The sequence below is a fragment of the Corylus avellana genome, chromosome ca8, assembly GCF_901000735.1.
Source record: "Corylus avellana chromosome ca8, CavTom2PMs-1.0".
NCBI classification, from domain to species: Eukaryota; Viridiplantae; Streptophyta; class Magnoliopsida; order Fagales; family Betulaceae; genus Corylus; species Corylus avellana.
This window is the reverse complement of record NC_081548.1, coordinates 19,154,156-19,170,566: the sequence shown is the minus strand read 5'-3', so window position 1 is coordinate 19,170,566 and position 16,411 is coordinate 19,154,156. Positions and strand designations below refer to the sequence as shown.

The 16,411-nt window shown below is 34.8% G+C and overlaps 1 protein-coding gene across 1 annotated transcript; it reads right to left on the bottom strand.

Annotated features, from left to right (window-relative positions):
• Positions 1-977: 977 nt before the first annotated feature.
• On the bottom strand, positions 978-10,405 carry LOC132190598 (lipid droplet phospholipase 1). The gene is made up of 11 exons (XM_059605633.1): positions 10,006-10,405; positions 8,635-8,702; positions 8,104-8,174; positions 7,736-7,978; positions 5,463-5,626; positions 5,280-5,335; positions 5,125-5,177; positions 4,921-5,032; positions 2,034-2,131; positions 1,250-1,376; positions 978-1,170 (listed from the first exon to the last, which is right to left on the bottom strand). The coding sequence occupies exons 1-10, from the start codon at positions 10,140-10,142 to the stop codon at positions 1,308-1,310; spliced, it is 1,071 nt and encodes a 356-aa protein (XP_059461616.1). The 5' UTR covers positions 10,143-10,405; the 3' UTR covers positions 978-1,170; positions 1,250-1,307.
• Between the last annotated feature and the right edge of the window lie 6,006 nt (positions 10,406-16,411).

Sequence of the window (16,411 nt, the reverse complement as noted above, 5' to 3'; positions counted from 1 at the left end):
ATTAATTTATGACTTTAAAAATTGACAACTAGGATTTTTCACATCATTTTAGAACACTAGCTAAGATTACACATTAGCCCTTACTCCAAGTCATACTGCTTTAGTAAATTAACATAATCTCTTTTATCCCTAAAATTTTACTCTTTGCGTAACCCTCTCTCATTTTCATTTTCCTCACAATGATTTCGGAGCATTTTGCGAGAATTTGACAGTAACATCTTCTAACTATTGAAAAATAAATAAAAACAACATTCAAGTTAATAAATTGTGACAAAGTTTTTCTTCAAATTAAGTTTGAGAAAATTAGATTACTCTTTTTATTAAATTAGCATTTGTCTTTAGAGCATGAAAATTGATTTTAAAGAGTAAACTATTATTTTAGCATACCATGAAGACTTACAAATTATTTTTTATACCATATGTATGATTTATAATTTACATCAACTGTAAAGACTTATAAATCATTTTTTATACCATAGAAAGTAATTTATAATTTAGACCAATCATAATGACAGATGATTTTCATTTATCTGCAAAACATGACTCTACATTTTGGGTACAGGCGTTGGTCCAATTGCTAAGTACTATTTTTCTTCCGAAGCTTTGGAGAGTCGTGATACTAACGTTGACATTGCTGGGTCAACATATTTTATGTTAATATTTCACACGTGCGTATCGCAAATGCAATTTTTTTTTTTTTTTTTTTTTTATAACCGTACATTTTAAACTAACAAACCAAACCGATCCTTATACAATGCTACAATTTCACTCGTCAATTATGTTGAATTGTAATATTCTAATTGACATTAACTACTGTAGTAATAGGCTTTTATGAGCATCCATTGGAATATATATTCCGTGACAATTCGAATGGAAACCTTGCTCAAGCTTGAATTGAGTTGCTTTACTCATTTTGATTTTTCTTTGATAAGTATAAAATCGTACGCCAGTATTCACAATAGGTATGACAGCAAAGGTTAAATCAAAATATAATTTTAATAGAATTAATGGGGATATGAAATGCACAATTTATGTTTATTGATTGTGCCTGTACATATACATTGAGAAAGGAATCAAAGGATACCAAATAAACAAAATTTCTTTAGCAGCTTGCGTAGCACACTTTTAAGTAGACCTTGCAGTGTAGTGAGAGAATTAATCGCCTTCAACCTACAATCATATGGAATTTCAGACACAAATCAAGGTGGCAAAAATTAGGGATTTTGGCAGCATATCTCTTGCCGCTTACCTGAAGAACCTTGAATCTGTGTCAGCCAAGCGTTTTACTTGTAGGAGTCAGGCTTCTATTAGAGAAAATGATCGATCATATGCTGTATGACATCTGCACCTTCTATATGCATGCTTTGGTCTTTGACCTGTAAAATGCACACAGAAAGGATATTGCTCCTTTTTAATGATCAACGTTTGTTACAGTTCTTTGAATTTTTAACATGTTGTTAACTGTTAAGTGAAACTCAGTGCTACAAAAGACCAACATTGTCAATTTGTCATTGCAAAATCAGCCCTTCAGCAACATTACTAATATATAGCATATAATTATATAGGCATAAATTATATAGATAGATATGTTGGAATGAAGTTCTTTCTGGATAAAATCATGTAGATCGATTGCATGGTTTAACTTTCCATAATTAGTAATCCAGTTGTTTCAGCAAATCAGTGTAATCACTGGCTGCCTTTTAAACTTGGATGACAATGGCTCCCTTTCTCTCTTCCCTCTCCTTTCATCTCCACACGTTTAGGACCAAAAAAACCTTTTTTCTAAAAGGATAGTAAGACCTATCAATGAAAAGCTTGCCAAATATAGAACTTCCATTGTTGCATATAAAAACTGACAACATCTTATATTAAAAGTAATTCCAACAGTGACACATGACAGCCACAAAAGTCAACAGAAAATGTTAACATGTTGTACCTAGACTTGCACACATACCCACGTATGCATTGCATTTGTGTACGTGCGTGTGGTGGGTGGGTGGGTGGGTGTGGGTGTGTCGGAGAGAGAGAAAGACCTGAATGACGCTATGAGCAGCAAACCTCTGTCTGCAACTGTGAAAGCTAACATCTACTTTTTCCCATGACAAGCGAGATAGGCCAGTCACAAGTTCTTCTGCACAATGTACCACCGACCACAAACTTGTAAGGCAGAAAAAACTGAAAGAAACGATTACAAACCAACATAGAAAAAAAGCCAAGCAAGCAAATGATTATATCATAGCTGGGAGCTGGTTCTGCAAGTATCTAAGCAAAAATAATCAGGAACAGAAAATCACTTTATTTTAGCAGAAATGATTGAGCTAGAAAAGAAGAAGGAAACTTAGCCTTAAAGAACCTAAAATGTTTCCATGCATAAAATGATGTTGTCTCCTCCTCCCCATTTCCTCCATTAAAGCAGGTTCATGGTAGCAGCTTTTGTTAAATAAGAATAGCGCTAGATTCAAACACATGCATTAAGATTTGGGTACTCCTGCCCATATATTGACAGAAGTACAAAATTTTAATTCTTAGTTCCTGAATACATTTTATGAAAACAAGGATATATCCACTGGAACATACTTAGAAAATCCATAAATTCTCTGAAGGAAATGAAGCTCAAATATTTCAAGTACTGCAGCAATTTTATAGCTTTGTCTTTCATAAAGTCGTAAAAAGTCAGGATTTCTCAGAATAGACAACAGAGCAGATGTTAATGTACACATAGAGAAGGTGTACACTGTCAGATCTCTAGAGAGGATATGTAAACACCTTGTGTAATTATTTCCTTTTGTTCTAATAAACTTCATTAAAAAAATACATGTTTTCAGGTGAAGAATAATTTATAGCTCCCTCATCAAAGATACTATCCAAGCCTTTCCTACCTTTAGTTTTTTTACTCACACTAACTCGCATCTTTCAGCATGACTAGTTGATTGTTTCTTTGAAGGTGTCCAAACTATCACAACAGGCACTCATTTGTTGTATTCTCATCTGAGGACTATATATAAATGGTTCCGGGACTTTTTATGCTTCAATGGGCCAGCGAATCATCCATGGAGCTATCACGAATATATTTTATTATGCTGATTATATCGAAAATTGTATGATATATGAGTTAGGTAGCATGAAATAGTCTAACTATGATGTGAATTGGTTCCAGAACTAGCCTTTAATCATCCTTCCTCTATCTCTCTCTCTCTAGTCAGCACGTGTTAGAGCGTGCCGGCAGTTGTTTTTGGAATGGGGTTGTTTAGAGGGTGTCACATAAAGTAGGAGTTGTTTGAGTTGGTAGTGAAGGGTAGGTCTCCAGTGTGCAGGATTTTCTGAGAGGTGCAGGGGTTCTGTCTGTTCCTTATGCTTGGGCATTACCAACGTCTCTTGATTGATAGCCACCGTCTAGAGGAGGGGAGGAAGGAGTTTTGGAGATTCTCCGGTGTTGGTTTCCAATATTTCTCACCCAGCGATGCTCCAATAAGCATGGGTGGTTCTTGGTGGTGACGGATGGGCCACATCTTGGTGCCGGAAGGGAGACATAGCGGGGGCTATAAGTCCTTTGCCGCAAAGCTTCGAGTGGTTCTGCACTTCTTCCAGTCACGGCATGGTGGTGGGTCAACTGGGCGTCACTCCAATAGTCCTATAGCGCCAAGTGCGGATTAGGCAAAGATGGCACTTAGACCTCTGTTGGAGGTGGGGGGATTCTGTCATATGCCAAGGCTCTAACTAGACCGAAAAGATTCCTGCCTTTCCCTCGTCGTTGAAGGGCTCATTTGGTAATTTTGAGGTATAGGCATCGATGGGACAAAGCTCTTCCTCTGGGTTTGCATCTGGGATGGTTGAAGACCCAAATTTTCAGTTGAGGGTGTCAGCTTGAGCAAGGGTCTTCTTGGTGCTAATCTCGATCTCTGCTCCTTCAGAGAGACATTAGTGAGATTAAAAATAGACATAGGTTTTTTCTTCTTATGTTTTGAAGTTGTTTCAGGCTTGAAGATCAACTAGGCTAGGTCAAAATTGGTTCCTTTGGGAATGTTGATAATGTGGAGGATGGGTTGGCTGGTATTATGGGGTGTGAGGTTTCTTCTTTGCCTTTGAAGTATCTTGGCCTTCCATTGAAGGCCTCCTATAAAGTCAAGCATATTTGAGACGGTGTTATTGAGAAAATAGAGCGACAATTGACTAGTTGGAAAATTACGTATTTTTCTGAGGGAGGGTTGGGAATTCGGAACTTGCTAATGTTCAATCGCGCTTTCTTAGAGAAATGGCCTTGGTGCTATGGGCTTGAGAGCGAGGCAAGGTGAAGAGTGGTGGTAAACTTTAAATTTGGCAATTCATGGGGTGAGTGCTGCTCTAATGAGCCTCTTAGGAAGTATGAGGTGAGGTTATAGAAGAATATTAGAAGGGGTTGGGAGAACTTTTCAAGCTATACTACATTTGAGGTATGAGATGGCTCCAAAATTAGATTCTAGTATGATCTATGGTGTGGGGATATGGCCCGTAAGGAAGCTTTTCCAGTTTTATATGGTATTGCTAGCATAAAGGATGCTTCTCTGGCGACTCACTTGGAGCTTTCAAGTGGCCCCATTCAATGGAATGTGAGCATTGCTAGAGCAGCTCATGTCTGGGAGGTGGATGTCTTTGTCTCGTTCTTCAGGGCATATGGTATTTAGTTAGAGTGAGATAGGAAGGTGAAGACAAGTTGTGGTGGGTCCCCTCCAAAAGATGGTTGTTTGTTGTTACATCCTTCTACAGTGTCTTGAGTTGTAATGTTGGCTTTCGTTGAGGGCGGTCTTTTTTGCTTGGTCAGCAATCCTAGACAATGGTTGATTGAAAAGCATGCTTATCGAGCAAACTAGTGAACTAATTATAAACAAAAGCTACTAGCATAAACAACCGAACAGAAATTTCTCTTACAGTGAAGATACAAACCTTCTAGCTTGTCTTCATTTGAAGGAGGCTCACACTGCTCATCATCATCATTAGCCTTGCAGTGTTCTTCATATACAACATGCGGATATTTTTCATTAAGAGAATCCTCCCACTGATTAACCAAAAGGATGCTTTGTTTATTAAATTGCAATCAGAAGGTCCAGTAACTAACCACAAAAACAAAATTCAAGCAGATAACAATACCTTTGGCAGATCACTATTACGCCTAATACATGATGTTCTCCAGCCCACGATATCTTTATAATGTTTCATAATGGAAAACAATAAAGGTAAATTTAACAAAAATCTTCAGAAGTATAAATCAACAAGAGCCACATGTACTGTAAAAAACAGGATACGGTCATAGCCCACATTTGAATATGCCACCCGACGTTTGAATGTACGCAACGCAGACCTGCATAAATAACTTAGTTGTCATTCTATTACTTACATACTCAGATTGACTGATTAGGGCATCTCATGAAACTTGGTATGGTATCATTCAAGATATCCACATAAGAAAAGGGGTGCAAGTGACATACATGAAATAACAGTCACCATAATCTTCTATCATGCGTTTAAGCAATGGAGGCTTCCCTTCATCATCATCATTGAGAAAAAGATGCCGACCTGTTCTCCTAAATATCAAATGAATAACACAATTTGCAGCTTTCTCAAAAGCAGGTACACCAAAAAGAAATGGCACCTGCAAAAGACCAAGTTTTTAAAAGAACATAAATCAGTCAACTCAAATTTAATAGAGTAATCAAATTTAATAGAGTAATAGCTGTTAATAAGGAATATCAACATAGAGCAGTTCATACACCAACAAAAAATGAATATTTCTCTTTATGATAAAAAAAAAACTATTGGAAAATCTGGCAGGTATGCCACCAAGTGGATCATAATTAGATTATGTTTTTTTTTTGATAATTAGATTATGTTCACTGCTGATGTAAATCCAGAATCAGAATCAAATAAACAAGTATTTCATTTCTACTTCATGTACCACACAAATGAACATCATACGATGACCTATGTTGATACAACCTAATATGCTTTCATTTCTCCCCTTAACAAAGAAATGGCTACAAATTTACCTCAAAAATGATGCCTAATAGTACTAATCCCCACATTCTTATTTGACTAGGAAAAAAAAGAAGAGTTTTTGCATTGACTAGGTCAGCTTGGGATGAAAAGGTAATTACTCTAGTTTTCCATGGAATGTTCACTCACGGTTTTAACACCTAAAAGCATGTACTTTTGACAAGAAGTCGAAATTTTTTCCTATGACTACAAATTATGTAATGCAATCAATAAAAGGTTCTGAAAAATTGAGAATTTTAACATTTCATGTCCAGTGATATTTTATGTCACAAATATTGGAATAAAATTAGCTACTTAAAGGCCTTCCTTAATGCAATCAATAAAAGCATGCCCTTTCAAAAGTTGGCTTAGGTAGAAATTTTTTTTTTTTTTTGATAAGTAGGGTAGAAATAGTATTTATAATTTTCTAAAGTTATAGAGTATTTGTTTTTTTTTTGATAAGTAATAATCAGTCCTATTAAAAGTTATAGAGTAATTGTACCAAAGTTAAAGGAAAAATAAGCATATACTAAATAGGAAATAATTTAAAGGACCTAGAAATAATTTTTATAATTTTCCAAAGTTATAGAGTAATTGTACCAAAGGCAACATAAGTATATACTAAATAGGATAGAATTTAACGGACCATCAAAAGAGCATAACTAAAGAAGAAGTTAACCAATGGTTTTCTATGAACTTCACTTCTTTAGTTTTGCTTTCTATGTTGGCCTTTAAGTTCTACATCAAAATGAAACTAAAATTCATATCAGATATGATCCTTTTCTTGACAATACTAAAACCTGTACTTTCAATCAAAAGAAACTATTTTTTTTTATAAGTACTTTCAATCAAAAGAAACTATAAAATTGCCAAAGAGAGAATTCCAGCCAAAACCCCAATAAAAGAAATAGGATTAAAACACACACCAGACCCCCACAGAGTCCAGAAAAACTAGAAAGTAATGAACATAACCATTTGTGTTGAGAGCTCCTTCCCACAAAATGCTCCTCAAAATTTTACGATATAGTAATGGAAGAACACTTGAAGAGAGCTATATAGACCAAAACAAACAAAATATAACCCAAGCTCCATAGTCAACTTAAAAAAAAAAATTCAAACCAAAGGTATTTCTTTTACATATTTTCAACCTTTGCTTCAATCCCACATATTCAACCAAGGAGAGAATGAATATGAGTCACGACTTGCTCCCCCCAACCCACCCACCCCACCTCCCACCTTAAAGGACATACCCAATTCCCTTTTAAGAAGGAACCTGCTACAATGGTATTAACTGCATATTGCAACTGGGCCACCATTTTAAACTTTTATCCAAAGACAGAATATCATACTTCACTCCATGCCTGGACTTCTGAATTTTTAGACATTTCTCAGCTTAGCTTTTTCATTAATAAAGTCAAGAGCCTGACCAAAAAAGATTCCCATCATCCAGTGATCCAACTTCTCTAAACTATCCTGATGGAATCTATTATTCAACCACCACAAATGCTTTCTCAAGCAGATTAATGAAACTATAATTTCTCCATCTCACCCACAAGTCAAGGATTGCACTGCAATAACAACATTGTCTAGTTTACTCCTGATCAGATAAGCACAACAAAAACTTTAAAATTATTAACTTCAGCAAACATAAAGTTCATTTTAGCATTGGATGTTGATAAAATTTGAAACTCTCAGTTAACAAATTTCTGACATGAAAAGGATTTGTTACCTGCTTATTACCCCTTGAACCAAGATGAGGTGTAGCAACTGTGATGAAGTTCATAGCCTCCAAACCTCCTATTGTACCCTTTGAATCCTCTTCACATTTATTAGTAGAAGAATCCTCTACATTTTCTCTCTTAGGTGGTCCATACAATCTCCCAATTGCATATCTTGCCACTAGTCCTCCCACAGAATGTGAAACAAAGGAGATCTTTGATAGCTTAGGCTTTCTCTGAATCATTTCCAGGACCTAGAATTCAAAAGTTCTTTTAATTACAATATGATGTGCAGTCAAAGCTTCTTGTCAGCAAAACAAACAGATTTTGTTAATTTCAAAATATCAGGTAGAACCGTAGCAAATCTGTGACTACCAACCTCCACTGCTAATCGCTCTCCCATAACATCCACACCATCAAGAGTCAATTTAGACTCATTTCGTTCACTACCTGCAAAACAAATCCAACCAACTTAAGTATAATTGGGCAAACATTTTTCATTGCTGCAAGACATCCCATGAACTTGCTAACTTAAAATATCAATATTTTAAGTTATATACAGTGATAGGACACGAAACACCTAAAACCTCCAACTTTTGACCAGTCAAAGAAAGCAAAGCACTATATTAACCCTAGTTCCATATAGTAAGCACAGTCAATAAAATTACAGAAACTAAAGTCAAATCTGCAAGCCTCATCAAGGATAATCACAGGACAAGGAAATATTCATGTCTAAACACAACAATTTTGGGTCTAAAATGGTCCATATCATGAAGCTATGCAGTGGCCAAAAAAAAAAATCAGTGATTAGTAACAGTATTATACCAATGAAACTAGTAAAAAGAGGATGGACAACAATCTTTGTTTTTTTCACATTGAAAGCATTACAATGAGAAGAAGAGCTACTTACAATGAACAAACACTTTATCTGGGAGCACTCTGACAAACTGCTCCGCTGCAAACTTCCAATCCTTGGTGCTGCACAAGCAAATATAAAACCACCATCAGCAACAAACAAAACTTAAGAGAATTTCCAAATAAGACGGATTTTTTTTTTTTTTTGGTTGCAAAGGAAAGATAGGAAGAAGAAAAAGAAAGTAAATTTCAACTTAAAGAAGTTACACAATATGCAATAACAGACAACAGCAATATTAAGCATGATTGAGTAGACTAATGCAACCACGTCAAGCATTATTGAGTAGAATTTTTTGTTCCTCGGAAACCAAAACACTATGAAATACGTTTCAAATTCTATCTTCATTTCTTTCTCTCTTTTTTTTAACATTTTCCTCTAATTTTTTACCAGCAACTAAACAAAGAGTAGAATAAAATTCAGGGGTTTTTTACTAGAAACTTAAATGGAAAAATGAATTCAGTCGAAAATAATACTGGAGAATCTGATCTTCAAGTTCGTTAAGTCCCAAATTTATGTCTTTTTTTTGGGGGGGAAAAAACAAAATCTTCTCTTAGCTTCCTCTTTCCATATTTCTGTTTTTGGCAAATGGATAAATTTAAATTCGAAGTGCAACTCACTTTCTCCAGTATCAAGTAGAAAAGCGGAGTGTACATTCAAACCATCAAGCTGACCGGCCCAACCCAAACTCAAATTCAAGAGAGAAGCAAAATGGAAAACCCAAAAAGACATAAACTCAATTCCCCACCATAACTGACAAAAACTTAGCAAAATCCTTTAAAGTTTAACGCATGTCCTGAATTCAAGTTAACTTCAAAAAAAGAAAAAAAGTTTCAAGTAATAATAGAAACGAGAATTCATCAATCATATAAGTCAAAATTGGCATCCCCTACCAAAATGGATATAATCAAAGAATGATTTTCAAGTATGTAAAAATGACACGCTACATATATCTACAAAATTAAACACTGAAATTCAGAGTTATGATTCACCAAAAAAAAAAAAAAAAAAATCAGAATTGTCCCAAATCTCTTAAAATTCAGAAATGATAGGTTTCAGAATGAACTTATAAAACTTAAGGAAAAAATTGAACAAAAGTAACGATGACAAAGAAAAGCAATTCATTAGGGAGACGAAGAAGAAAATAAAAATAAAAAAAATAACAGAAGAACCCTTCAATTTGGAAAATTGAACACTTCAAACAAATGTCCAAACTGAAGCAAAACAAAAACAACAGGACAACATTAATCTATCATCGAACAGAACAGAATCAAAAACAAAAACCAGAATTCCATGAAATTCAAGATCATAAAGCAATCAAAAATCGAAATAATAACAAGAAGAAGAAGAAGAAGAAAAGAGTCTGACCTGCCGAGGATTCCATGAACCATTACAACGAGATGATCAGCAGACGAAGAATCAGAACCGTTAGAGCTCCATATGTCGCGGCCTCCATTAACCAATTCGGAGGAGCAAACTCCATTCTCTACGTGGCCGTTTTCCATAGTTGAAATCCACAGCTCAGCTCAGCTCAGGCAAAGTGCATTGATCCGGACGAATCGGGAATCGGAAGCGCGACGGAGATCGAGTGAGGAGGAGAGGAGCAGCGTTTGGGTCGTGTCGAGATTCTCGTGAAAATTTGGGACAGAAAGTGAGGGAACGCGAAAGATGGGTGCGAAAGGTGGGTGAGACTCTTGACAGGAAATAAGAGAGAGAGAGAGAGAGAGAGAGAGACCTTAGAGGGAAGGAAAGAAACGAACTGAAAGCACTTCTTCTTTTGCGTTCCGGGAAAGGATTGCTTCGGTGCTTTGATTTCACATTACGGTGTATTGTAGTGGCTAATTACTTGTCACCACGTCACTAATTATACTCCTTATATTATTTAAATCTACTAAAAGCATGATTTTGTGGGTTTGTCAATGTGAATATTAAATAATGATATATACCGTGTTTTTATTTTTAAATTTTTTTATCAAATATAAATATATATATTTTTTAAGTACATTTAACCAACAACAAAGGCACAAAAACAAAGAACAAACTAACCAAAGGGGGCGAGGAATAGATGGGAGGTAGAAAAATAGATGGAAATATAATCGGAGTTAACTCTAGCCACAGCTCGATAAGTCGAGTAATTCTAAAATCATTTTTGTATTTCTCTTATGTTATTTTAAGAATAATGTGACTTTTAAAATCATCATTTGACCAAAACAAGCCCAGTAATTAATTTAAAAGCTACATCATTTTAACATTACTCTGAAAAGCGTATGAATTGACATTTATGCGAATCTTTTTAGCCTTATGAAAGAAAGAGGTTGAATAAAACCATCTAATTTAAATATAAATAATAATACTTGTCAAACTTTTCACAAAACGTGTGTAGGAGTGAGAAGTCACCCGTGATCTGTTGGGGCCATCTAACACCGGATAATTACGCCAAAATTGGAAATTACATTACATGTTCTGAGATGGCAAGCGATGATTGGCAGGCTGCTCATTTTAGTAAGGAACATCATTGCACACGATCCTAACCCCCAATGGAAAAGATAGAAGCGCGTCGATAATGCACGCGTAAGGTCGGTACTCTGCTGATGGCAGTTTGGGTACTTGAAAAAGGACACCTCATTCCTCCCGATTTCTTGTTCCAGAGACATAAATGACGTCTCCCCTGATTTTATGGGTCGGTTTTGATCAATGATTTAAAAATGACAGAAATACCAGTTTAGAGGAAATATTTAATCAACGTAAAATTGTGCAAAGTGTCTATAAATATTTAAAATGCATATTAAATTTAGTCTAAACTAGTAAACTGTTATTAATAAAGTTAAGAATTTAATATACATTTTAAATGTTTATAGACATTTATAACTATTTTACATGAGTTGTAAGATATTTCTTTCAAACTAGTTTGGAGGAAATTTGGGTAATTACTTTTTGCCCCCATGAACTACAACGCTTTGACACTTTCTCCCATGAATTACCAACTATGACACCTGACCTCATCAAACTATCATCTTATGACAAAAAGCCAATTTTCTGCCAGTCAAATGGGTTAAAATTGACAGTCAACGGTCATGTGCAAGTCATGTGTCATTTTAAATTTTTTTCTTCCACTTTTGCCCTCACTTCATACTGAGAAATTGACGCTTATACCTTCCTAAACCCTAATCCAACACAAAAAAACAATTTAAAGTGAGGGCAAAAGTGAAAGAAAAAAATTTAAAATGACACATGACTTGCACATGACTGTTGACTGTTAATTTCAATCCTTTTAACTGACGGAATGAGGTTTTTTATCATAAAATAGTAATTTAATGGAGTCAGGTGTCATAATTGGTAGTTTATGAAAGAAAGTACCAAGGTATTGTAGTTCATATAGGCAAAAGATAATTACCCCGAGGAAATTTCTCTCCTGTTGGTGCTTTAATTACGTGAATCTAAACTCATCCTTGAAGCTATAGTGTTACGTACGTAACATTTTCCTTGATGAAACATAAACACGTTTGAGTAGTTGAAATGAATTCTTCCACGCTTTGCATTATTCATGCGTGTGGTGAGAATATATACAAGGAAAATTGCATCAGCATGACATCATCCCATGTATAACTCTTATATGCTGCTATTTATTCATGTGGTGACAGATGATTAATTGTTCTTTAATTTCCCTGTGGAATGGATCAGATTGCTCATTATCCTTAATTGACCTTAATTTCCTTGTTGGACAATGGAGAGAATCATATATTGTTTCTCAATACTCTCTTCATCACTATATATGATCCATAATACTAATACAATCGTCTTCAATACTCCTCTATCTAAAGCGAAATGATATTCAATAGACTGTTATATAAATTGCTATATAATTAAAATGACGTGAAAATGAAAAAACACTTATTAATTTAAAAATTAATTTTTACTGTCAAATCATCACAGTTGTATCACAGCAATCACATCATTTAATAGTAGAAGCTAAAGAGAATCGGAGATAGGATGGATGCTGCTACTTCTGCAACAAATTCTTGACAACAATGATAAAAGCTTCATCATTGTATATATTGGAATGTGTTTAGGCCAAGTTAGACTTTATTCTTCACATGTGGCCTCTAAAGAGAAATGTATATTCACATCACATGATATAATGGCTATGAAGGCATAGTTTGGTGGTGAGGTTGCATGTATGGGCCCTTGCGCATGAAGGTGAGGTCAATTTAAGATCTCTCACTTCCAAAGTGTGAAAGGTATATGATTTTTTTTTCTTTCTTTTTTTCTTTTTTTCTTGTTTGGTCTAGCACGGGACTCTCTACAATTTCGCTGACTAAAAATGCGCTTGTAAACAAGATTTTGAAAAGTATATTGTTTAGAAGTGCGTTTTTTAAAAATTGCAATATGAATACGCAAAATGTTTTCAAATTGCATGCAAATGAGTCGTTTTTTTTTAAAAAAAAAAACCTTCCATTTTACCAAACGCTTCACTCTATTTATAAAATCATACGTTTTGAAATTGTACACTTTGAAACCGTAAATAAATCCAAAGGAACCCTATATAAGATATGATCATATATAAGGTTAATGTTATATTACTGCATTTAATATGGAGAAGAAGAAGCTCAAAAAAATTAATTGAAATATTGGAATTGCTAGATTTGGAGTAGCAATATTGCTCTTATCTCATGGAATGGGATTTTTGGCTAACAAATAAAAGTAGAGTTGATTGGAGGATGAAGTTGTAGTTGGTCCCTTCTTTCAATGGCAATGGATTGTTGGATATCAGTCTCAATCAAGCAATAACAAACTTTCTTGTGATGGATTTCTCCCTTTTGTTTTTGTTTTCTACTGCTATTTATTTTTCCATATCTACTGATATATTGTATAAATTCCAAAATTAAACATAGCATGAGCATGCATTCAATTGTAGGAAAATGACTTTTCAAGCATTTTGGAAAAATAAAAAGTAAAAAAGAAGCTAGAAAACAAATATCCAAACAACTTCTTGTTTCTTTTTGCAAGATAGTTACTCATCATTGTACTAACTAAGCCATCTCTTAGAAAAAATAAATAAATATGAAATAGAGGAATTTGCCAACAAGAAGTCTTGTGGCATACATAGAATTAGACTGGGAAACAAAATCAATCTAAGGCTTCGTTTGTTTCGACTAAAAATATTTTCTGAAATAGTACAACGAAAAATTGTTGTCAAACCGAAAACATTTTCGATTGACTACAAAACCCTTCTTTTTTTTCTTTTTTTCTTTTTTTTTTTTTCCTTTTTTAATTTTCGTATAAATGTGCCTCTTTTTAAAATCGTAAATAATTTTTTGAGCTTGAACTTCTCCTTCTCAAATTGTCGAACCACAGTTGAACCACCGCCGAACCACTGCAAGAAGTCGCCGTATAAAAAATAATTTTCTTGAGAATATTTTTTGACGAAAAACATTTTTTGTCGAAACAAAGAGTGCCGGCCTAGCAAGATTATGATCAAAATTTCCCTTGATTGGAAATACAACTCCTGCATGGAAGACTATTATATTGTACCACTACATATTATTATTTAGGGTAACATCCATTTAACCCTCTCAAACTATCACCCTAATGACAATCTACCCTCTAAGCTATCAATTGCGACAATTTACCCATAAAACTACCAAAGCAATGACAATGTACCTCCCACTGCTAGCAAAGTGACGAAATTACCCCTATATAATTTTCAATAAGACAAAAATACCCTTAAAATTTTGAAAAAAAAAAAATAAATTAGTGTTTTTGTTTTTATTTTAGTAAGGGTCATTTTGTTAAAAGTGGAGGTACATTGTTATAGTTTTAGTAGTTTGGAGGGTAAATTATCGCAATGAATAATTTGGGGATAAATTGTAATTGGATGGTAGTTTGAAATGATTAAGTGGACTTTACCATATTATTTATTGTACTGATTTGGGATTAGAATTGAATGAATAATGCAGTTCAAAGACAACAAATAGGAAAACGACAGCCCACACGACAGCCCACATGAGCGGAGCGTACAATATATTGGCCTCTCTTTCATAATTATTCACCTAATTTATTGTCGTTGATCTTTGGTAGTATAAGGACTTCATGTCCACATGTCGTTGGTGGTATCTGCTCTTCAAAAGAATCCAGTAATTCATTCAAGCTCTACGTGACAAAATGTCTGCAAAATGATTATTATTATTACTACTAGTGTTTAATTAAAGTGGGATCATAATTGGTTTCTTCTACATTACTCTTTCATAGGACGGTGACATGGTGAGGAAGGAACCATTCGTGACGTGGAAATAGATCTTATTTGACAATGCGTTTTGAAAAGAAAAAAATAATAATAATTAACAAATAATTACATGTTCTAAAAAACTCGGGTTGGCTGGTTAAGTTAACCAGGTTGTCAAGAGTTTAACTTTTAGGTTTAGGGTTTAGGTTAAACGGGTCCGGGTCATAAGCGGGTCCCCTGTTTATAACCTGTTTAATAAATGTGTCGTATTTGGGTTTGTCATAAACGAATTCGCTGGTTAACATGTTTATACAACTTATTTATTTTTTTAAGTAAATTTTAAGTTTAACTTAATTTAGGATTGACAATTTAACTCGCAACCGGCAAATTCGACACGAACACGACACATAATTTTAGGGTTAAGGTTTAGGTTAAACGAGTCACTGTTTTAATAAACGTGTCGTGTTTGAGTTGGCACGTTAACCGTGTTGACACGAACCCGACGCGTGAACCCATTTTGCCAACCCTACTCTAATACGTTTTATCAAATGAACTCGATCACTCTTAATTTAACTAAATGGTCTTAATATAATAGCAAGTTAATTTAAAAATACTCATCAACCAAACTGGTAAACAAAGTAAATAGAATTAAGCCCGATCAACACCACCTCAGTAGTACTCCTTGGTGCTCTACTGGATTCAGCATATACTTCTTTATCCCATCCCACACCTAAACCCCAATCAACAACAACTATTAGTCATCTGAATTTGATTATCTCATTTTAGGGTTAATTACTCTTTAGTGGTTTAACCGAAATTCAAACATACCTCCGCTTCAAAACTTTCGTAAATGGTATGGGGTGGTTTGGCCGCCTCAATTTTTTTTTCCCTTTTTTCTTTTTACTTTTAAATAATATTAATAAGATATATGAAATACTTTATTTTTTATTTTTTATTTTCTAATTAAAAGGTGGAAAGGGGCAACCAGTGTAATTTTTTTCCTTGGGCGTTACCATCGGGATTCTTACCTGCTGTAGAATGTCCGGTTTGAGCCATAGCTATTGTCTGGAAAGACGAGCTTGTCACCACAACCCCACCAAGGTAAGTCCCTTCATAGTAGCATCTGATTCACGCATCTACTACTGCAAGCGAATTCGAACACGCGACCACTAGGATGAAAGGAAGGGGGGGACTTTCTCCTTGCTATTTTACCAACTCAACTACCACCTTGATGGTATATGAAATACTTGATAGTTGCTGATTAGTTTGATGTGTCCTCCAGTCGAGGGGGTGTTATTCCTGCAAGGCAAAGTCAATGCATCACCATTTCTTTCTTCTCCCAATTATGTTGTGTTTGCAACAAATTGGGCAGAGCATGCGTGCCACTCTGGCCACAATATAAACTAAGCCATGTTGGTCCCAATTTATAATGGAAATAAGGTGGACCGTTTTGACTATTGCCTTGACAGCTATGGATCCAATTCAAAAATAATAATTGAACTCGTTATAATGGTCCCAATTTGTCGTCCTACAAGCCCTTATCCATTTTCA